This window comes from Scyliorhinus torazame, chromosome 14, assembly GCF_047496885.1.
Source record: "Scyliorhinus torazame isolate Kashiwa2021f chromosome 14, sScyTor2.1, whole genome shotgun sequence".
NCBI lineage: Eukaryota > Metazoa > Chordata > Chondrichthyes > Carcharhiniformes > Scyliorhinidae > Scyliorhinus > Scyliorhinus torazame.
This window is the reverse complement of record NC_092720.1, coordinates 220,835,683-220,858,376: the sequence shown is the minus strand read 5'-3', so window position 1 is coordinate 220,858,376 and position 22,694 is coordinate 220,835,683. Positions and strand designations below refer to the sequence as shown.

Sequence of the window (22,694 nt, the reverse complement as noted above, 5' to 3'; positions counted from 1 at the left end):
CATCGGAGGCCCACCCCGGTGAAGGAGCCCCCCCGCCCCCCCAACAGGCCCCCCCCCCGACCCTGCGCGCAGTGTGGGGAGCAGGTGTGGACGGTGCCGGTGGGACTGTGCCGTTTCCGCACAGCCGCTCGGCCCATCAAGGCCGGAGAATCGGCGGCCCAGCCGCGGACAGCGGCCCGCGACCGGCGCCACGCCAAATGCAGCGGCACAAATGGCGGCGATTGTCCGCTCCTCCGAGAATCACGTGCCGGCGTTGGGGCGGCGTGGCGCGGTTGCGCCGATTCTCCGGCGCGGGGCTCGGAGAATGCCGCCCGATGAGTTCCACTCCAAACAGTTCTGTAGAAACAATGCACTGCGAAGCTCACTAACAAGGACGGAGACCCCTCATTGGGATGGAAATTGTGCCCTCTGGAACTGCCGGCTGATCCAATTGGCCGGCAGCTCCATCTGTCGCGGCTATACCACGAAGGCATCAGTGATAATTGCAGTGAGTGGTGAGGGTAAAGATTTCAGGGAGAGCGCGGGTCGGGGAAAGAGGGGGTGCTGTCCCACGACCAGCAAAAGACCACATTAACGCTGCAATGAAGTTACTGTTAAAAGCCCCTAGTCGCCACACTCCGGCGCCTGTTCGGGTCACAGAGGGAGAATTCAGAATGTCCAATTCACCTAACAGCACATCTTTCGGGACTTGTGGGAGGAAACCGGAGCGCCCGGAGGAAACCCACGCAGACATGGGGAGAACGTGCAGACTCCGCACAGACAGTGACCCAGCGGGGAATCGAACCTGGGACCCTGGCGCTGTGAAGCAACAGTGCTAACCACTGTGCTTTCACCCCCGCCCCCCCTTGTTAATCAAGAATCTATCCCTGTCTCTGCCTTAAAAATATTCCAAGATTCTGCTTCCACTGCCTGAGGAAGAGAGTGCCAGAGACTCAGCGCCCTCCGAGAGAAAAACATGTCTCCTGTTGTTTGAATAATAATTGTATAATGTTACATATATTTCATGCATTTCTTGCTGTGTGACATTCCAGAATGTTATTTGAATCATATATTAATGCAATGTTAGATTAGATCCTGTTTACATGTATTTCCTGCTGTTCATTGTGTGATTCATTCACCTATGTGCGTGTGTGAGATTAGGGCGGTAATTTCAGCGAAGCACCAAGGAATTGAAACTGAAAATGTTTGCAATGCCTTGAGCAGTGAGCGAGTTTCGTTCGAGTTGGATGTCATTCGGGTGGAAGGTGGAGCTGCAGGGAGTTTGGGAATGTCCTGCCCTGGCTGTATGCAGAGATCAGCGTCTCCCTGAGCTTGGCTCGCACTGCCTGTTAACCGGGGGCCCGGGAGAGAGGGGGCGGAATGGAATCGCACCCCGGGACAGCAGCCCAGTCCCAGGGTGCACAGGCCAGCCAGGGCAAAGGCACCACTCTCCAGGAACACCAAGAGACGCCGAGGCTTTACTGCCTAACCCACAGACAGCTGCTTTGCCGGAGTTCTTCAAAAAGACAAAAGACCCACCAGATGGTCCCTGTGGAAGAGGCAGCTGAAGAGTTTAAGGTGAGGGCTGGGGGGTGGGGGCAGGGACCACATATTCCCAGCTGCAGGAAATTAAAAATGAAAATCACTTATTGTCACAAGTAGGCTTCAATGAAATTACTGTGAAAAGCCCCTAGTCGCCACATTCCGCCGCCTGTTCGGGGAGGCTGGTACGGGAATTGAACCATGCTGCTGGCCTGCCTTGGTCTGCGTTAATAGCCAGCTAGTTAGCCCAGTGTGCTAAACCAGCCCTCAGGCTGGCAACTTGGACGTTTGCACCTAGTTTAACATTGAAGCTTCGTGCTGTGTGCCGAGGGGCTGGTTTAGCACAGGGGGCTAAACAGCTGGCTTGTAATGCAGAAGAATGCCAGCAGCGCGGGTTCAATTCCCGTACCAGCCTCCCCGAATGTGGTGACTAGGGGCTTATCACCGTAACTTCATTGAAGCTTACTTGTGACAATAAGCGATTATTATTATTATATCATTGCTCAGCTCATCAGAATCAGTTTTCATAGGCTGTTTTTTATCCTTAGAGCAGAGAAGGCTGAGGGGAGGGGCGGGAGGGGGGTGGGGGGGTGGGGGGGGGGGGGGGGTGGTGGTGATTGAGGTGCATAAAATCGAGGGACATAGATAGGTTGGATAGAAAATAACATTTCCCCTCAGCAGAGGGGTCAATAACCAGGGGGCTTAGATTTAAGGTCAGGGGCAGGAGATTTCGAGGGGATTTGAGGAGAAACGTATCCACCCAGACGGTGGTGGGAATCCGGAACTCGCTGACATTAAGGGTGAGGCGGGAACCCTCACAACATTTAAGAAGCATTTTGATGAGCATTTGAAATGGCGTCGCGAACAAGGCTACGGAGCAAGTGCTGGGAAATGGGAGCAGAATGGGATGGGTGCTGGATGGCCGGCGCAGACTCGATGGGCCGAAGGGCCTCATTCTGTGCTGTAAAACTCTTGTCAAAGAGTAGGCCCTCATGGACAGCGATGAGAAAATAGAGGGCCAGTAATCTGAGCTAATCTGAACCAGAGAATATGGTGACTATTGGCGTCATTTGATGTTTTTCAAGTACCTCAGACAAGAATCAGGAACAGGATTAGGCCACTTGGCCATTTATACCTGAATGATTAGAAATGGTCTCAATTCCGCTCTCCTGCCTGTTCCCCCTAATCCATGGCTCCCGTAGCTGGATCAAAAATGTAACTCGGCCTTGGCTACGTTCACTGAACCGCTCCAGCACCGTGCTGGCCTACTGTGGGGTCCAGAATTGGTTGTCCCCGCGCCCGTTCCGCGCCATGGTGAAACGCGACGGCGCGAACACTTAAGTCTCCATTTTGGGGAATCGCGCCCCGTATCTCCATTTGTGTGTGGAATCATTCCTGGACCAAAGCGTCTTTTCCTCGCAGGTTTACAAATTTAAAAATATTATTCGGGTTTCTGTCCGGTATCCTGGAGAATGTTAAGGTCTGGTCTGGGATTGTCATGTTAACAATAAATTGATCCGTCACATTTTCGGCAGGAGCTGTTGCAAACCTTACTGAAACCCCTCCAGAACAAGCAGGAGGAATTCAATACCTCAAAAAGCAACTGTGGGAGAACATTAACTTACATCCAGGTACGTTTTATATCATTTTTTTAAAATAAACAATTTTAATGAGGTATTTTTGGCATTAGAAACAACAACAGTATAAAACAATGTACAAAGAACAATAAACATAGTACAATCACCGACTCCCATCCCACCAAGACCCGCCTAATTGACCCCCTATTCTACGCTACCCTAACCCCCCCCCCGCTGACGATTAATTCTCCGCGAAGAAATCAAAATATAAACGGCTTGTGCTCAGGTTTTTAGGTTAGGGTTTTGTTTCGGGAAAGAGAGTTGGACATTTTACAAAGAGTTTAAGTCTCACACTTAATAATATTAAATAAGGCGATGAGTCCAGAGGTGGCGATTTTGGGGGTTTCGGAGGACCCTGGAGTCCAGGAGGAGAAAGAGGCTGCCGTTTTGGCCTTTGCCTCCCTGGTAGCCCGGAGACGGATACTATTAGCTTGTAGGGACTCAAAGCCCCCGAAGTCGGAGAGCTGGCTAGCTGACATGGCTAGCTTTCTCGGCCTGGAGAAGATTAAGTTTGCCCTGAGAGGGTCACTGTTCGGGTTCGCCCGGAGGTGGCAAACATTCATCAACCTGAGCACAAGCCGTTTATATCGAAATGCTATAAATATAAAAGTAGTCACGAATAAATCCCATTGGGAATTCAAGAGAAACCTATTTACTCAAGAGAGTGACGAGAATGTGGAACTCGCTAACACTGGGAATAGCTGAGGCAATGAGAATCGATGCATTCAAGAGGTAGATAGGTAAGTATGCGCTGGAGGATGGAAAGTTATGTTGACGGACGGAGATGGATCAGAGTGAGAGGAGGTTTTAAGGAGCAGAAATACAGGAATTGACCTGTAATGCCAAATAGTTTGCTGTACATACTTTGCAATAACATTGTATTGTTGTTTTAAATGCAAAAGCAGCTGCATTATTTTTTCTTATTCCATCTCCACAGTGGGGAAATTTCTTCCCTAGCTTTCCTGTGGCTATTGGTGAAAACTGCATTAGAATATCTGCAGGAAACAATTGTTTGAGACCACTTGATCGTCTGTCAGAGATAGCTCCGTACACAATAGCACAGAGGTTAGCACTGTGGCTTCACAGCGCCAGGGTCCCAGGTTCGATTCCCGGCTTGGGTCACTGTCTGTGCGGAGTCTGCACGTTCTCCCCGTGTCTGCGTGGGTTTCCTCCGGGTGCTCCGGTTTCCTCCCACAAGTCCCGAAAGAGGGGCGGGATTCTCCGACCCCCCGCCGGGTCGGAGAATCGCCGGGGGCTGGCGTGAATCCCGCCCCTGCCGGTTGCCGAATTCTCCGGCACCGGATATTCGGCGGGAGTGGGAATCGCGCCGCGCCAGTTGGTAGGCCCCCCCCCCCCGGCGACTCTCCGGCCCGCGATGGGCCGAAGTCCCACTGCTGGAATGCCTGTCCCGCCGGCGAGAATCAAACCACCTCTCTTACCGGCGGGACAAGGCGGCGCGGGCGGGCTCCGGGGTCCTGGGGGAGGCGCAATCTGACCCCGGGGGTGCCTCCACGGTGGCCTGGCCCGCGATCGGGGCCCACCGATCTGCGGGCAGGCCTGTTCCGTGGGGGCACTCTTCTCCTTCCGCCTTCGCCATGGTCTCCACTATGGCGGAGGCGGAAGAGACCCCCTCCACTGCGCATGCGCGGGGATGCCGTGAGCGGCCGCTGACGCTCCCGCGCATGCGCCGCACGGCAAAGTCATTTCCGCGCCAGCTGGCAGGGCACCAAAGGCATTTCCCGCCAGCTGGCGGGGCGGAAATCAGTCCGGCGCGGGCCTAGCCCCTCAAGGTTGGGGCTCGGCCCCTCAAGATGTGGAGAATTCCGCACCTTTGGGGCAGCGCGATGCCGGACTGATTTGCGCCGTTTTTGGCGCCGGTCGGCCGACATCGCGCCGATTGCGGAGAATCCCGCACGAGGTGTTGTTAGGTGAATTGGACATTCTGAATTCTCCCTCTGTGACCCGAACAAGTGCCGGAGTGTGGCGACTGGGGGATTTTCATAGTGACTTCATTGCAGTGTCAATGTAAGCCGACTTGTGACAATAATAAAGATTATTATATCATCTGGTCTCAGTAATGGTGACCATAACATGATTATCGATTGTCGTAAAAACCCATCTGGTTCACTCCTGTCCCTTAGGGAAGGAAATCTGCCGTCCTTACCTGGTCTGGCCTACATGTGACTCCAGACCCACTGCAATGTGGTTGACTCCTAAATGCCCTCAGGGATGGGCAATAAATGCTGGCCCAGCGACGCCCACATCCCAATAACGAATAAATAAAAACACACTATTTCAAAAAAGGTGAGGCGGAGTTTTACCTGGTGCCCCTGATCAACCTTTCTCTCCAATCACATCACAAGCAGAGATCTCCTGGTCGTTATAACTGCAGGAGCTTGCAGTGCCAAATTGGCGGCCGCAATCTCATATTACATCAGTGTGTCCACGACAAATGTACCTCATTGGCTGCAAAGCACTTTGAGGCATCTGGTGGTCATAAAAAGCAAAATGCTAATCTTTTTGAAAGATAAATCATCTCATTATCTCACTGCTGTCTGTGGGAGTTTGCTGTGTGCAAATTGGCTTCCATTCTTTCTTACATTAGGACAGTGACCATTCTTCTAAAGTACTTCATTGGCTTTAAAGCGTTTTGGGACATTCTGAATTCATCTAAGTGCTGTATCAAGGGTCAACATGGCGGCACAGTGGTTAGCACTTTGGCTTCACTCGCCAGGGACCCGGATTCAATTCCAACCTCTGGTAACTGTCTGTGTGGTGTGGAGTTTGCACGTTCTCCCCGTGTGTGCGTGGGTTTCCTCCGGGTGCTCCGGTTTCCTCCCACAGTCCAAAGACGTACAGGTTCGGTGGATTGGCCGTGGTAAGATTGAGCCTTACAGATCCAGGGATGTACTGGTTAGGTGGGGTCACGGGGATCAAGCAGGGGAATGGGCCTCGGTAGCGTGCTCTTTCAGAGGGTTGCTTCACATTCAATGGGCCGAATGGCCTCATGCACTGTAGAGATTCTATGATTCTAAAATACAAGCTTTTAATTAATCGAGGAGAAATGTACAACACCTAACGCGAGAGAATTTTCGTTTACACGAGCAGCTAGCATGGGGCCCAGGAGGTGGAATTGGCTGTAAACACAGGGTGCAAACAGAGCATCACGGAATGATGATAGCACAGAAGGAGGCCATTCAGCCTGTTTTCTCTGCACTGGCCCTCTGAAGTCATGTTGAGGAAGCAGGTGCTGGGCCCTCCACCTATCGAACTCAGTGGCGGGAGACTGGTCCCTTGATTGGACTTTCTCTGAACATCCTTCTGCACTGAGGCCAGGCCCTGTTTCTAGATCATTCCGTTCTGCAGCTTCGGGGTTGGAAAGTGTTTGCCGGCGATGTTAAATGTGCAGGTGAACGTGCTTTTATTTTTCAAAATTAATTTGCGGGATGTGGGCTTTGCTGGTTATACTGGCATTTATTGCCCATCCCTAATTGCCCCTTGACAAGGTGGTGCTGAGCTGCGGTCTTGAAGCCGCTGCAGTCCCTGAGGTGTAGGCACACCACCGTGCTGTTAGGGGGGGAGCTCCAGGATTTGGCGACACTGAAGGAACGGCCGATATATTTCCCCGTCGGGATGGGGAGTGACTTGGAGGGGAACCTCCAGGTGGGGGCGATCCCAGGTAACTGCTGCTCTTGTCCTTCTAGATGGTGGTGGCCGTGGGTTTGGAAGGTGCTGTGTGAGGAACCTCGGTGAGTTCCCGCAGTGAATCTTGTCGATGGTGCACACGGCTGACACTGTCCATCGGGGGGGGGGGGGGGGGGGGGGGGGGGGGAAGGGAGTGAATGTTTGTGGAAGGGACGCCAATCAAGCGGGACTGCTTTGTCCTGGATGGTGTTGAGTTTCTGGAGTGTTGTTGGAGCTGCGCTCATCCAGGCAAGTGGAGAATATTCAATTGCATTTCCTGACTTGTTACTTAGGGCAGTGTGGTAGTATGTATTGGGGGTCATGTGGGACTGGAAGCCCTAATGTCATTGGCTGACAGATCCCGGGTCCTGGTTGGCCGTTGACCTCATACTCCACCCTGAAGGCGAAGTATAAGAAGCCGGTGCCTTCCCCCGCAGGCCAGTTTACTATCGGGCTGCTGGGGAACAGACACGCTTAATAAAGCCTCATCGACTTCACTCTTTTCGTCTCATGGAGTCTTTGTGCGCTACAATTTATTAAGCGTGCCTAAAAAGGACTATGGAGCTCAGGATCATTCCAGAATGCCTGAGGATCAGCCCCCACGCAGTGAATGCGGCAGCAGCCTTCAAACACTGGCAGACTTGCTTCGAGGCCTACCTCAGAACGGCCACCGGCCGGGTCTCAGACGAACAAAAACTGCAGGTCCTGCACTCGAGGGTGAGCACGGAGATTTTCACCCTCATTGAAGACACCGACGATTTCCAGACGGCGTTCGCAGCACTGAAAAGTCTCTATGTCCGCCCAGTTAACCAAATCTACGCTCGCTACCAGCTCGCGACGAGACGGCAAGCTCCCGAAGAATCGATGGACGAGTTCTACGCCGCGCTACCCGCGCCTACGGCCCCGACCGCGCGGCAGGCCATTGGGCCCCGTACGTACCCGTCGCGGCAAAACCCCCCCCCCCGGACACCCCACAGGCTTGCGCGGCCCAAACGCCGAGTCGCACCGGGGGCGCCCGCTGTTATTTCTGCGGCCAGGCGAACCACCCCCGACAACGCTGTCCGGCCCGCGCAGCCATCTGCAATAGCTGCGGGAAAAAGGGCCACTATGCGGTGGTGTGCCGATCCCGCGAGGTCGCCGCCGTCCCGGGGCCACAGGGAGCCCTACAGGCAGTCTATGCCTCCCAACCCACCCAGCACGTCATGTGCGACCGGCAGGCGCAGCCGCTCTGGGTCCCGACCACCGCGGCCCCGGGAGAACTGGGAGCCCTGCACGCCGCCTACGCTCCCCAACCCCCCTCCCCGCAGTCCATGTACGACCCGCCGCCGGCGCTCCCGATTTGGGTGCCGGCCAACACTCTCCACGGAGAGGAATGGGTCTTTCGCGTCCCGAACGCCACCCTCACTCCCCTCCCGCGCCCCACGCCTGACCCGCCGGCTCCGCCGACTTGGGCCCCGACCACCGCTGTCCCCGGTGAGGGAGCTCCGCGCGGTCCTAGCGCCCGCGGCCCTGGCGCTCGCAGAGAGGGAGCTCCGCGCGGTCCTAGCGCCCGCGGCCCTGGCGCTCGCAGTGAAGGAACTCCGCGCGGTCCTAGCGCTCCGCAGACCCCCCAGCACACCATGTGCGACCCGCAGACGCCGCCATTTTGGGTCCCGACCACTACGAGGGGAGGAGGGGCGCCGCCATCTTGGACCGCCCCCGACCTGTACGACGCATGGGGGCGGCCATTTTGTCCACCCCCGACGCCATCTTGTGACCCCCCAGCCACGTGCGATGTATGGGGGCAGCCATTTTGTCCATCCCCGACGCCATCTTGGACGGCAACAACGGACCCCACCCCACTACTACAACCACGGCTCGCTTCGGTTACGCTCGATCAGGCTCGGCCCCGGACTCTCCAGACGACGACGACAACGGTCCTAATTAACGGCCACGAGACGCCATGCCTAGTCGACTCCGGGAGCACGGAAAGTTTTATACACCCCGACACGGTAAGACGCTGTTCCTTAACTACCTACCCCAGCGCACAAAAGATTTGCCTAGCTGCAGGATCCCACTCCGTACAGATCCAGGGATTCTGCATAGTCACCCTAACGATACAGGGGAGGGAATTCAAAAACTACAAACTTAACGTCCTTCCCCAACTCTGTGCCCCCACCTTGCTGGGCTTAGACTTCCAATGTAACCTACAGAGCCTTACGTTTAAATTCGGCGGCCCCATACCCCCACTCACTATCTGCGGCCTCGCTACCCTCAAGGTGCAACCCCCGTCCTTGTTTGCGAACCTCACCCCGGATTGCAAACCCGTCGCCACTAGGAGCAGACGGTACAGCGCCCAGGACCGGACCTTCATTCGGTCCGAAGTCCAGCGGCTACTAAAGGAGGGCATAATCCAGGCCAGCAATAGTCCCTGGAGAGCGCAGGTGGTAGTAGTGAAGACAGGGGAGAAACAAAGGATGGTCATTGACTATAGCCAGACCATCAACAGGTACACAGAACTAGACGCGTACCCTCTCCCCCGCATATCCGACATGGTCAATCGGATTGCCCAGTATAAAGTCTTCTCCACCGTGGACCTCAAGTCCGCCTACCATCAGCTCCCCATCCGCCCAAGTGACCGCAAGTACACAGCCTTCGAGGCAGACGGGCGATTATACCATTTCCTACGGGTCCCTTTTGGCGTCACAAACGGGGTCTCGGTCTTCCAACGGGAGATGGACCGAATGGTTGATCAACATGGATTACGGGCCACGTTCCCGTACCTCGACAATGTAACCATCTGCGGCCACGACCAGCAGGACCACGACGCCAACCTCCAAAAATTCCTCCAGACCGCCAAAGCCTTGAACCTCACGTACAACGAGGACAAGTGCGTTTTTAGCACCGATCGGCTAGCCATTCTGGGCTACATAGTGCGCAATGGGATAATAGGCCCCGACCCCGAACGTATGCGCGCACTCATGGAATTTCCCCTCCCGCACTGCCCAAAAGCCCTGAAACGCTGCCTGGGGTTCTTTTCGTACTACGCCCAGTGGGTCCCCCAGTACGCAGACAAGGCCCGCCCCCTAATACAGACCACGACCTTCCCTCTGTCGACAGAGGCTTGCCAGGCCTTCAGCCGCATCAAAGCGGACATCGCAAAGGCCACGATGCGCGCCATCGACGAGTCCCTCCCCTTCCAGGTCGAGAGCGACGCCTCCGACGTAGCTCTAGCGGCTACCCTTAACCAAGCGGGCAGACCCGTGGCCTTTTTCTCCCGAACCCTCCACGCCTCAGAAATCCGCCACTCCTCAGTGGAAAAGGAAGCCCAAGCCATAGTGGAAGCTGTGCGACATTGGAGGCATTACCTGGCCGGCAGGAGATTCACTCTCCTCACTGACCAACGGTCGGTAGCCTTCATGTTCGATAATGCACAGCGGGGCAAGATTAAAAATGACAAGATCTTAAGGTGGAGGATCGAGCTCTCCACCTTTAACTATGAGATCTTGTACCGGCCCGGAAAGCTGAACGAGCCGTCCGATGCCCTATCCCGCGGCACATGTGCTAACGCACAAATTAACCGCCTCCACACCCTCCATGAGGACCTCTGCCACCCGGGGGTCACTCGGTTTTACCACTTCATCAAGTCCCGCAATCTCCCATACTCTTTAGAAGAGGTCCGTACAGTCACAAGGGACTGCCACATCTGCGCAGAATGCAAGCCGCATTTTTTCAGGCCAGATGGAGCGCACCTGATTAAGGCTTCCCGCCCCTTTGAACGCCTCAGTCTCGATTTCAAAGGGCCCCTCCCCTCCACCGACCGCAACGCATATTTCCTTAATGTAGTGGACGAATACTCCCGCTTCCCTTTTGCCATTCCCTGCTCCAACATGACCGCGGCCACAGTCATTAAAGCCCTGAACAGCATCTTCACGCTGTTCGGTTACCCCGCATACGTCCACAGCGACAGGGGGTCCTCTTTCATGAGTGACGAGCTGCGCCAGTTCCTGCTCAGCAAGGGCATAGCCTCAAGCAGGACGACCAGCTACAACCCCCGGGGGAACGGGCAAGTAGAAAGGGAGAACGGCACGGTCTGGAAGGCCGTCCTACTGGCCCTACGGTCCAGGGATCTCCCAGTTTCACGGTGGCAGGAGGTCCTCCCGGACGCTCTCCATTCCATCCGGTCGTTATTATGTACAAGCACTAATCAAACGCCGCACGAGCGTCTCCTTGTCTTCCCTAGGAGGTCCTCCTCTGGAACGTCGCTGCCAACCTGGCTGGCGGCCCCAGGACCCATCCTGCTCCGAAAGCATGTGCGGGCACATAAGGCGGACCCGTTGGTCGAAAGGGTTCACCTCCTCCACGCAAACCCCCAGTACGCCTACGTGGAGTACCCCGACGGGCGACAGGACACGGTCTCCCTGCGGGATCTGGTGCCCGCCGGCACCACGCACACCCCCCCGACACCATCAACCCAACCGCCCCCCTTCCTGCCACCGCCGCACCCCGCGACCGCCCCCTTCCCAGGAGGATCAGTCCCCCTCCCCTTTGCACCGACAGCTGAAACCGTGCGGCTCCCGGAGGCGACAACGCTGGTACAAGCACCACCACCACCGCGGGGGCCGAGGCGATCGACACGGACGACCAGACCGCCCGACCGACTCGTGGCGTCGATGTAAAACAAAGATGGACTGTTCAATGAACATTTTGTTTTTCCTATACCCTCTGTAAATAGTTGTAACAGGACGATACTGTCCAATACTGTACTACCATGTAACTGTTCTATCCTCCCAGGGCCAGCCCTGTAAACCCTTACCACCATACGAAGCATCACCCCGCCGGGTTCATTTTTGACAAGGGGTGAATGTGGTAGTATGTATTGGGGGTCATGTGGGACTGGAAGCCCTAATGTCATTGGCTGACAGATCCTGGGTCCTGGTTGGCCGTTGACCTCATACTCCGCCCTGAAGGCGAAGTATAAGAAGCCGGTGCCTTCCCCCGCAGGCCAGTTTACTATCGGGCTGCTGGGGAACAGACACGCTTAATAAAGCCTCATCGACTTCACTCTTTTCGTCTCATGGAGTCTTTGTGCGCTACAGGCAGTCAGGCAGACTATTCGCCTCAGAATTTACAACCTCTGATCTGCTCTTGTAGGCATAGTTTATATAGCTGGACAAGCTCAATTTCTGGTCAATAGTAACCCCAGGATATTGATCCTATAATTGACTCTGTATTTCGGAATACGTTGATTCTCAAACATGCATCGGGGGTTGAAACATGTGTAATACACTGCCAGAGCCTCACATATTATTAATATTGTCCTTTTAATCTCTCTTCTTCCACAGCAGCGGACTGGCAACGCAGAGCAACAGGTTAAGAAAGAATTTTTGAAACTTCACCAGTTTCTCTTTAAGGAAGAGAAGATTGCTTTGCAAAAGCTGAAACAAGAAAAGAAGAAACGGTGTCAGGCGATGAGGGGGACAATCGAGAAGATAGCTGAGGAAATGGCAACACTCTCGAGCACCATTGAGGAGATTCAGGAACTGCTGAGCGAGGACGATCATATCCGATTTCTCAGGGTAAGCTGGTTCCGTAGTGGTAACGTCACTGGGCTGGTAATCCTGGGGATTTGGGTTCAAATCCCCCGCGGCAGCTGGTGGAATTTAAATTCAATTGAGGATAATCGAGAATATAAAGCTAGTCTAACGATCACCGATTGTTGTAAAAGACCAGCTCGTTCATTAATGTCCTTTAGGGAAGGAAATCTGCTGTCCTCACGCGGCCCGGCCTACACGTGACTCCAGACTCCACAGCAATGCGGCTGACTCTTGGCTGCTCTCTGAAATGGTCGGGCAAGCCATTCAGCTCAATGGCGAGGAGGGATGGCCGAGAAATGTTGGCCTTGCCCACATCCCAAGTATGAATAGAGACTGAATAAAGCACTCTCACCTCTGGGTCAGAATAGAGACTGAATAAAGCACTCTCACCTCTGGGTCAGGAGGTCTTGAATTGAGGTCCCATTCCAGAAACGGAAGCAAACACATATATATAATGTACAGTGCAAAAGAAGGCCATTCAACCCATCGAATCTGCACTGGCCCTTGGAAAGAAGACCCTATCCAAGCCCACACCTTCATCCTATCCCCGTAACCCAGTAACCCCACCTTTTTTGGACGCTAAGGGAAATTTAGCATGGCCAATCCACCTAACCTGCACATAATACAGTCTGATACTGCAGTGGCGTGCTGCACTGTCAGAGGTGCTATCTTTCAGTTAAGACATGAAACCCACTCTGGTCTGGATGTAAAAATTCTTCCCAGTAGTATTTGAGGAATTTCTAGCAATGAAAGCTGAGAGTGTGTGTACTGCAATTGGCCGCTCTATGGTGTGGATGTTACATTAGGCTCAGAAGGTTTGTAAGGGGAGTTTCGCAGCTATTTAACTATAGTGCACCTCACTCCCCTCACTGACCAGACGACACTCGGAGTTCCAGTTAAAGATCTTTATTTGAGCAACAGCAGAGAAACCTGTCTCCACCATCAGACAGAGTTGATGTACCTGAGGCTCCTTTTGTTCTGGAATTCGATCTGTGTGAAGGCTCAATGGGCGGGATCTCCCCGATCACCCCCAATGGCATGCTTCCCGGAGGGGGAGCTGACTCACCATTGGCTGTCAGCGAGACGTTCCGGACCGACCGATGTCTATGGATTTTTTATGCGGCTCGCCCATCCCGACTAGGGGGAACCCGTGATGGGGGGGGCATCACTTTCAGTGGGACTGGACAATCCCGCCGATGGAAGGATTAGGCTTTCTACGCTTCTACGGATAGAGCCTGGAAAATTAAGAGTAAAAAATGAAATTGGGTAAAAATAAAATAAAACAGGAGTTGATAAGGGCAGTGGTCGGAAGAGGTTTTGAGATGCAAACTAGCATATCGGTGAGAAAAACAAGTGTTTGCCCATGTAACTAGAGGAAAACAATGGGGTATTGAAGAGGTAACTTTAAAGTGGAAAGATAAGGAAGTTGACACATGTATGCTAAAGGTGAATTCACAGGGCGGAGAGCATCAAAGGAAAAGGATGATACATCCATAGCACAATAACTGGAGAAAGGGGACACAATCGCACCTACCATCACCGCCACACCCAGCTGCAGAAACAGTCTCCCGAAAATAGGTTGTCACTAAACAGGCAGCTGGTTAAGATCCAAAACTTTAACCGAGCAGGTATCCCCTTCGCTGATACTCCCAAACGTGGTCAGATAACCAGTGCGTGGTAATTATGTGCTGAACTTAGCTCAGTTTGTTAGGGGAGTTTCACAGCTATTCGACTATACTGGAGTTAGTAGCTCGTACAAAAAGTAGGTTTAGGTTTTTCCTTGTGTTTAAGAACTGTCTCATTGATAATTGTACAGCTATTTCTTCGACGTTAATGTGTTGAATTCTGCACTTAAATTAAAATTTGTTTTCACATAAAATATACCTATTGTCCTGGGATGAAGTATTTATTCTTTTACCACAGTTCAGGGAATGTAAGTAGTTGGGTATCAAGGGGTAACTTCATGTAATACTGTGTGTGTGTGTGTGTGTGTGTGTCTGTGTGTTCGGCCATCCATGCAATTAAGTACTGTAGTATTTTAAGTCCTTCATGTGTGAGTACTTTTTCTTTTACATTAATAAATATTGTTTATTCATTGTTCACACAATTAGCTCACTGGGCTAAATCGCTGGCTTTGAAAGCAGACCAAGGCAGGCCAGCAACACGGTTCAATTTCTGGAACAGTCTCCCTGAACAGGCGCCGGAATGTGGCGACTAGGGGCTTTTCACAGTAACTTCATTGAAGCCTACTTGTGACAATAAGCGATTTTCATTTCATTTCAGCAGGACTATTCCTCTCTGGTCCGCATATTTTTCTCACAGTATACCAAACAGAAAATGTACACCACTAAGACTCGATGGGCCGAATGGCCTAATTCTGCGCCTATATCTTATGAACCAGTGTTCCGAGTTATCCTACTGAGTTTTGGTATAGTCTCGCTTTAACACCAGTCAGGTTATAAATCAATATCATTTGTATTTTCAGTAACAGCAAATTACCATAAATTCACACTGCCAGGGAAACAGGGCTGTTTAAAATCAGGAAATACAGCTGCTTGTATAAAATATACTCTGCATGGATTTTAGCTGTTCTGAAAAACAAGCAGGCTAATTACTGTGTCTTTTTCTCTCTTTCAGAAATTTCCAGAAATTGAGAAAAGTTGCAGGTTGAACTCTTAATGTGAATCTTTCCCTTTTAATTTATTCATGATTGAAATGGAAAACTGCGATTACCTTCCACTGCCTCTCTCCTTCCAGAGCGAAAAAGATGAATCCAGTTCCAGTGAGGGCTTGTCCTGTTGTCAATGTAGAGCAGAGCATTGGATCACTCCAGTACCGAGTGTGGAAGAAGATGTTGACGGTGGTTAGCACAGGTGGGTGACACCTGCTCCATGTTTTCTTCCCAGCATGCTCCACTGGACTGATCTCTCCCGGAACAGGAGAGAATATTTCCATTGCTCAATTTACCAGGTCTATTCTAAGAGTATAATTGTGCGGATGTTTGGGAAGAATATATCGGTCTCAAATGTTCCACAATCCGGAATGCATTCCAGATGGTGGAGGCACACATCTGGAGTACTGTGTACTATTGGTCTCCTTGTTGAAGGGAAGCTGTAAGCGCATTAGAAGCAAGTTCAGGTGAGATATACTGGACTAATACCTGGATTGGGCAGATTGTTTCATGAGGCTGGGTAAGTGTTAGGTGAATTGTACATTCTGGATTCTCCCCCTGTGTACCCGAACAGGCGCCGGAGTGTGGCGACTAGGGGCTTTTCACAGGAACTTCACTGCAGTGTTAATGTAAGCCTACTTGTGACAATAATAAAGATTATTAAAGGTTTGTATCCGCTCGTGTTTGAAAGAATAAGAGGCGACTTGGTCGAAACCTTTGAGATCCTGAGGGGTGTTGACAGGGTGGATGTGGTGAAGATGTTTCCGCGTGTGGCAGAATCTAGAGCTAGAAGGGGGTCTCTGTTTAAAAATAACAGGCCCCTCATTTAAGACAGAGATGAGGAGAATTGTTTGCCCTCAGAGGGGGGTGGGTCTCTGGAACTTTAATCCCCAAAAGGCAGTGGAAGCAGAATCTTTGAATATCTTTAAGGCAAAGGCAGATAGTTTCTTGCTAACCATGGGGTGAAAGGTCATTGGGCAGTGACAATCAGATCAGCCATGATCTTATTGAATGGTGGAGCAGACTGGAGAGGCCGAGTGGCCTGACTCCTGCTCTTAGTTCATATGTTCGGATTCAATAACAATTTCCAAAAGGAATTGGATTTGCACTTGAACAGAAAGACTCATAGGGCAATGGTTAAGATTGGAGCAGTGGGCCATATTGGACAGGCCTTTCCGAGAACCAGCATCAACATGATGGGCTACGTCTGTGCTACATCATTATATGGTTCTAGAAATCCTTGTTAGCCACAGTGGATAAAGAATGAAATTATTTTTCTGACCTTACTTTTTCATCATTTACGAACAAGTCGAGCCAGAGGAATGACAAATGGGCATGAGTGTCGGCTGTTGATATGGATACCCGGCGGAAATTAATAAATAATATCTCCCTCCACCAGATTAATCAGAATTGTAGATTTCCTCTTGTCTCGATGTCCCAGCATCATTTTAGTTCCAGCAATGCTATTTCTATGCAAATCATAGAATCGTACAGCACAAAAGGAAGCCATTTGGTGCATCGTGTTTTGATCTGTAAAAAAAGATATCCAATTAGCTGCACTCCCTCTATCCTTTTCTCATAGCCCTGCACATCTTTCCGTTCATAGCATAGATGCCATTCCCTTTATGAAACTTACTATTGAGTTTGCTTCCCACTAACAGGACAGACGTGTTGTAATTCCTCAGAAGCTGAAGTAGTCTATGTCTAAGTGCAGCAAGACCCGGACAATGTCCATGTTCGGGCTGACAATTGGCAAGGAACATTTTTGCCACACAAGTGCCAGTCAATGGCCATCTCCAACAAGACAAGATCCAACCATCTCCCCTCAATATTGAGCTATATTGTGCAGGTGTGCAAAGATGTGCAGGTTAGGTGGATTGGCCGGGCTACATTGCACCTTAGTGTCCAAAAGGTGAGGTGGGGTTATGGGGATAGGGCGGGGATGTGAGCCTCGGTAGGGTGCTCTTTCAGAGGATCAGTGCAGACTTGATGGGCCGAAAGGCCTCCTTCTGCACTATAAGGATTGTATAATGATTCAGGGGTGAATTCTCCGCCGGCAGGATTCTCCATTTCGCCGGCAGCGCACCCCCGCCCGTGGGATTCCCGGAGGCGTGGGGTGCCTACAATGGGAAATCCCATTGGTCAGCGGCGGGAACGGAGAATCCTGCAGTCAGTGACGGCTCGCTACCGCGAAACACACGGCTAGGGAGGCAGAGAATTCACCTCCCATGATTCTATATTATCTTCACTGAAACCACATCAAAACTGTGGGTGTCACCATTTCCATTAACTTGCCTGGGTCAGCTACAGAGGTACTGTGGCAATGAGAGCAGGTCAGAGGCTGACAATTCTGAGGAGCTTGACTCACCTCCTGACTCCCCAAAGTCCGTCCACCATCTACAAGGCACAAGTCAGGAGTGAGATGGAAAACTCTCCACTTGTCTGGATGAGCTCAGCTCCAACAACACTCAAGAAGCTCAACACCATCCAGGACAAAACAGCCCCGCTTAATTGACATCCCATCCACCATTTTAAATATACCTCCACCACCGACGCACAGTAGCAGCCGTGTGTACTGCCTGCAAGATGCACTGCAGAAACTCACCAAGACTCCTTTGACAGCATCTTCTAAACTTGTGACCTTGGCACCTAGAAGAACAAGGGCAGCAGATACCTGGGATCACCCCCACCTGCAAGTTCCATGCCAAGTCACTCCCCATCCTGACTGGGAAATATATTGGCCGTTCCTTCACCGTCATTGGGTCAAAACCCTGGCACTCCCTCCCTAACGGCCCTGTGGGTGCAGCTACACTTCAGGGACTACAACGGTTCACTTGCTCCAGGATATTCGGAATGGGCATAAATGCTGGCCTTCCCGATGAGTCCTTTCCATGAAAGAGTGATAAAGTGGTGGGGAAATCACAAAATAATCACAAAAGAGATCAATGAGCCCAATGCAACTGAAGGTGATGGTATGATAGATTGAACATAGAATTTACAGTGCAGAAGGAGGCCATTCAGCCCATCGAGTTTGCACCGGCTCTTGGAAAGTGCACCCTACCCAGGCCCACACCTCTACCCTATCCCCATAACCCAGTAACCCCACCTAACCTTTTTTTTGGACACAAGGGCAATTTATCATGGCCAATCCACCTAACCTGCACATCTTTGGACTGTGGGAGGAAACCAGAGCACCCGGAGGAAACCCACGCAGACACAGGGAGAACGTGCAGACTCCACACAGACAGTGACCCAAGCCGGGAATCGAAGCTGGGACCCTGGAGCTGTGAAGCAACAGTGCTAACCACTGCGCTACCGTGCTGCCCATTGTTTCTGCCCGTTGTCAGATTACTAATGTTATATTAGTTGGGAGTAATATATGTTACTCATTTGTTTATGCCGAGTTGAACTTAATTTGATGATGAATACTCAAAGTCTTCCAGTGATAACAAACTATTTATTGAGTAATCAATCAATTTACTTGTGAGTTTGATTCCTCAATACTTTTACTAGTGGTCAAATTAAACAAGATAGAATTAGATTAACCTGGAATATTCTATACTCTCTGAACTTACTATACTTCTGTCCTCTGGCTACAACACACATGAAGAGAGCGGGAAAACATTAAGCTTGTTTATATACTCCCTGTTAGTGTTGCCCTCTAGTGATCATCTGACTGTACTGACTGCACATTAACCCTTCATGTATTTACATATACAAAGATCACTACAGTTAATATTACTACCCATCTTATCAGTGAGTGAGCCAAGTGTGCATGTTGCCACAGAATGTGTTGATGAACTGTTTATTTACATTGTTTACATCTATTCCCCCAGCTCCAGTGACCTTGGACCCTTACACAGCTCATCCTCACTTACTCCTGTCCAAAGAGCTCACCAGCGTGAGTCACTCCATGAAAAGACAGCAGCCACTCTTGGACCGCCCGGAAAGATTCGACCCTCTCCTCTACGTCCTGGGTCGCGAGGGGTACTCATCTGGGAAACACCACTGGGAGGTGGTGGTGGGACAAAAGACTGAGTGGGATCTGGGCCTAGCCAGAGGATCTATCAACAGGAAAGAGGCCATTGATCTGAATCCAGATAGCGGGGTCTGGATAATAGCGCTGAGATATGGGAATCAGTATCGGGCTGCGACCAAGAACTGGAGGCACTTGGATCTGAGGGAGAAGCCGAGAAAAATTCGAGTCTGCCTGGATTATGAGGGAGGGAAGGTGTCCTTTTACAATGCAGATAGCATGTCCCATATCTTCACTTTCACGGACAGATTCCATGAGAAACTCTATCCTTTTTTGAGTCCAGGTGACAATGATAGGGGGAGAAATCATGAACCCCTGACAATCTGTCCGCGGAAAGTAACAATTCAAGAAAACTAGGGGCCGCATCCTCAGGCCCCGTTGAAGGCAACACCCGCCCCCTCCCCCCACCACACAGACATTTCTCTGGCAGCAGGGCCGACAAGCGTAACCAAACGCCATAGACTTTGGCGGGACTCGATGATCCAGGCGGCGACCAGGGTGGCGGGGGACATCACGGTCTCGGATCCTCTGTTTATACACAGCCGCCGGAGGCGGTGGGAGGGTCCATACATCTGGGGGCTACCTATCTTCCTCTGCCATATTCCAAGGCCTTGCGACCAACTGCTCTTTGCCAGATTTTCCATACTTCCCACCCGCTAAGCTAACGGGCCATTTATGGGGGAGATGGTGGTAATATCACTGCGCTAGAAGTAAATCAGCCTAGGCCAATTCTCTGAGGACATGGGTTCTAAACGGCCTGGGGAAGGTGAACTCAATTAATTAAATTTTGGGTACTGAATACTAATTTCACTAAGTGTGACCAGGAAACAATCTTTTTTTTTTGTTGTACAGCTGGTTCACTAATACGGTTTAGGGAAGGAAATCTGCCACCCTTACCTGGTCTGGCCTACAGTTTGTTTTTTGAAGAAGCATTTCACTCCCCTTGAATTTTTCCCTGTCGACTTGCTTGCCTTGAAGTTTCAATAGGCTCTGTACTTTCACTGTAGCAGTATGCCTTTGTACTTCTCATAGAATTTACAATGCAGAAGGAGGCCATTCGGCCCATCAAGTCTGCACCGGCTCTTGGAAAGAGCACCCTCCCCAAGCCCACACCTCAACCCAATCTCCATAACCCAGTAACCCCACCCAACACGAAGGGCAATTTTGGACACTAAGGGCAATTTAGCATGGCCAATCCACCTAACCTGCACATCTTTGGACTGTGGGAGGAAACCGGAGCACCCGATGTAAACCCACGCAGACACGGGGAGAATATGCAGACTCCGCACAGACAGTGACCCAAGCCGGGAATCGAACCTGGGACCCTGGAGCTGTGAAGCAACTGTGCTAACCACTGTGCTACCGTGCTGTCCCAAAACAACTTGGTTGTTTACATTGAATTTCACATCTGATTGATCTTTATGAGTCTCTTGATTGACAGCTGAAGGCTATCTCAAAGGAGGGAATAGCTTTGCTTCTTTATAGCACTTCATAGCCCATTAACTCTGAAGTGCTTCCGAGAAAAAGCAGGTGCGCTGTCGGAGTGCTTCCTTTCACAGTGCTTAAAATTTTTTTTTGAGAGTACCCAATTTATTTTCCAATTAAGGGACAATTTAGCCTGGCCAATCCACCTACCCTGCACATCGCTGGGTTGTGGGGGTGAGGCCCACGCAGACACGGGGAGAATGTGCAAACTCCACACGGACAGTGACCCAGAGCCGGGATCGAACCCGGGTCCTCGGCGCCGTGAGGCAGCAGTGCTAACCACTGAGCATTTTCAACCTTTCTCAGCAGGACACATGTTTCGGTGCCTGTGCACGTGCTTCTAAATGTCGGTGGGATCGTTCCATGGAAATGTTTATAATGGGCAGAAATGTAACTTCCCAAATTGGTGGGCAGCACGGTGGCACAGTGGTTAGCATTGTTGCCTACGGCGCTGAGGACTCGGGTTCGAATCCCAGCCCTGGGTCACCGTCCGTGTGCAGTTGGCACATTCTCCCCGTGTCTGCGTGGGTTTCGGCCCCACAACCCAAAAGATGCGCAGGATAGGTGGATTGGCCACGCTAAATTGGGAAAAAAATAATTGGGTACTCTAAATTTATTTTTTAAAACTTCCCAAATTGGTATCGTTTCTGTAATTGCTTGAGTGAGAATATTGATGAGGTTTGAAATCAGTGATTTATTTTGCCGCCACACACCTGACGATGTGTTAGTCGCGCGAACATTTGTACCGGTTTGTAAAATAAACTTTAAATTCCAAACATTGAGAGTGAGTCTAAATTTCTCGACACGAGGCCACGGTTTGGCTATTGAAACTGCCAGAGCAGCAGCAGTGATGTCGCATCTGGCACTTTGCAAGGGTTCTGTCGGTTGTAAAGGTTTAATGTCCTGCCCATTGGAATATCAAACACCACACGCATTTACAACCTCTTTGGTATATCCTACCACTCCTTCTTTGGTGAGAACATGCCATTGAGCATTTGTTAGAGATGCAGAAAGAATCGTCCTGTGCAGTCAGCTGGGTAATTTGACCAGTGAAAAGTTATGAATTGGGCTTCTAACTGTTCACTGTGATATTAGTGAAGGAATAAATCATTTTTATTCGTTCTTGGGTTGTGGGTGTTGCTAGAAAAACCAGCATTTGTTGCCCATCCCTAACTTCCTTTGAAGAGTCAAGCACATTGCTGTGGGTCTGGAGTCACATGTAGGCCAGACTGGGTGAGGATGGCAGATTTCCTTCCCTGAAGGACATTAGTGAACCGGGGGCGAAATTCTCCGGAAACGGCGCGATGTCCGCCGACTGGCGCCCAAAACGGCGCAAATCAGACGGGGCATCGGGCCGCCCCAAAGGTGCGGAATGCTCCGCATCTTTGGGGGCCGAGCCCCAACCTTAAGGGGCTAGGTCGACGCCGGACGAATTTCCGCCCCGCCAGCTGGCGGAAAAGGCCTTTGGTGCCCCGCCAGCTGGCGCGGAAACGACATCTCCGGGCGGCGCATGCGCAGGAGCGTCAGCGGCCGCTGACGGCATTCCCGCGCATGCGCAGTGGAGGGAGTCTCTTCCGCCTCCGCCATGGTGGAAACCGTGGTTGAGGCGGAAGGGAAAGAGTGCCCCCCCAGCACAGGCCCGCCCGCGGATTGGTGGGCCCCGATTGGGGGCCAGGCCACCGTGGGGGCACCCCCCGGGGCCAGATCGCCCCACGCACCCCCCAGGACCCCGGAGCCCGCCCACGCCGCCTTGTCCTGCCGGTAAGGTAGGTGGTTTAATTTACGCCGGCGGGACAGGCATTTTAGCGGCGGGACTTCAGCCCATCCGGGCCGGAGAATCGAGCAGGGGGGCCCGCCAACCGGCGCGGCGCGATACCTGCCCCCGCCGAATCTCAGGTTCCGGAGAATTCGGCAACCGGCGGGGGCGGGATTCACGCCAGCCCCCGGCGATTCTCCGACCCGGCGGGGGGTCGGAGAATCTCGCCCCAGATGTTTTTTTTACAACAATCGGTGATAGTTTCATATTCCAATTATAATTTAGAATTCCTCATGACACAAGAGCATCACCTGAGGCCACTGGCTTA

At 51.7% G+C, this 22,694-nt stretch overlaps 1 protein-coding gene across 2 annotated transcripts; it reads left to right on the top strand.

Annotated features, from left to right (window-relative positions):
• The first annotated feature begins 1,222 nt into the window (after positions 1–1,222).
• On the top strand, positions 1,223–21,386 carry LOC140390541 (zinc-binding protein A33-like). Of its 2 annotated transcripts, none has more exons than XM_072475713.1 (6): positions 1,223–1,557; positions 3,057–3,152; positions 12,236–12,400; positions 15,056–15,084; positions 15,176–15,291; positions 18,926–21,386. In XM_072475713.1, exons 1-6 carry the CDS (start codon positions 1,360–1,362, stop codon positions 19,480–19,482), a joined length of 1,161 nt encoding a protein of 386 aa, XP_072331814.1. In that variant the 5' UTR covers positions 1,223–1,359; the 3' UTR covers positions 19,483–21,386. The 2 variants fall into 2 exon arrangements, with proteins under 2 accessions (XP_072331814.1, XP_072331813.1); XM_072475712.1 differs by having other exon boundaries at positions 1,224–1,557; positions 12,167–12,400.
• Positions 21,387–22,694: the final 1,308 nt, after the last annotated feature.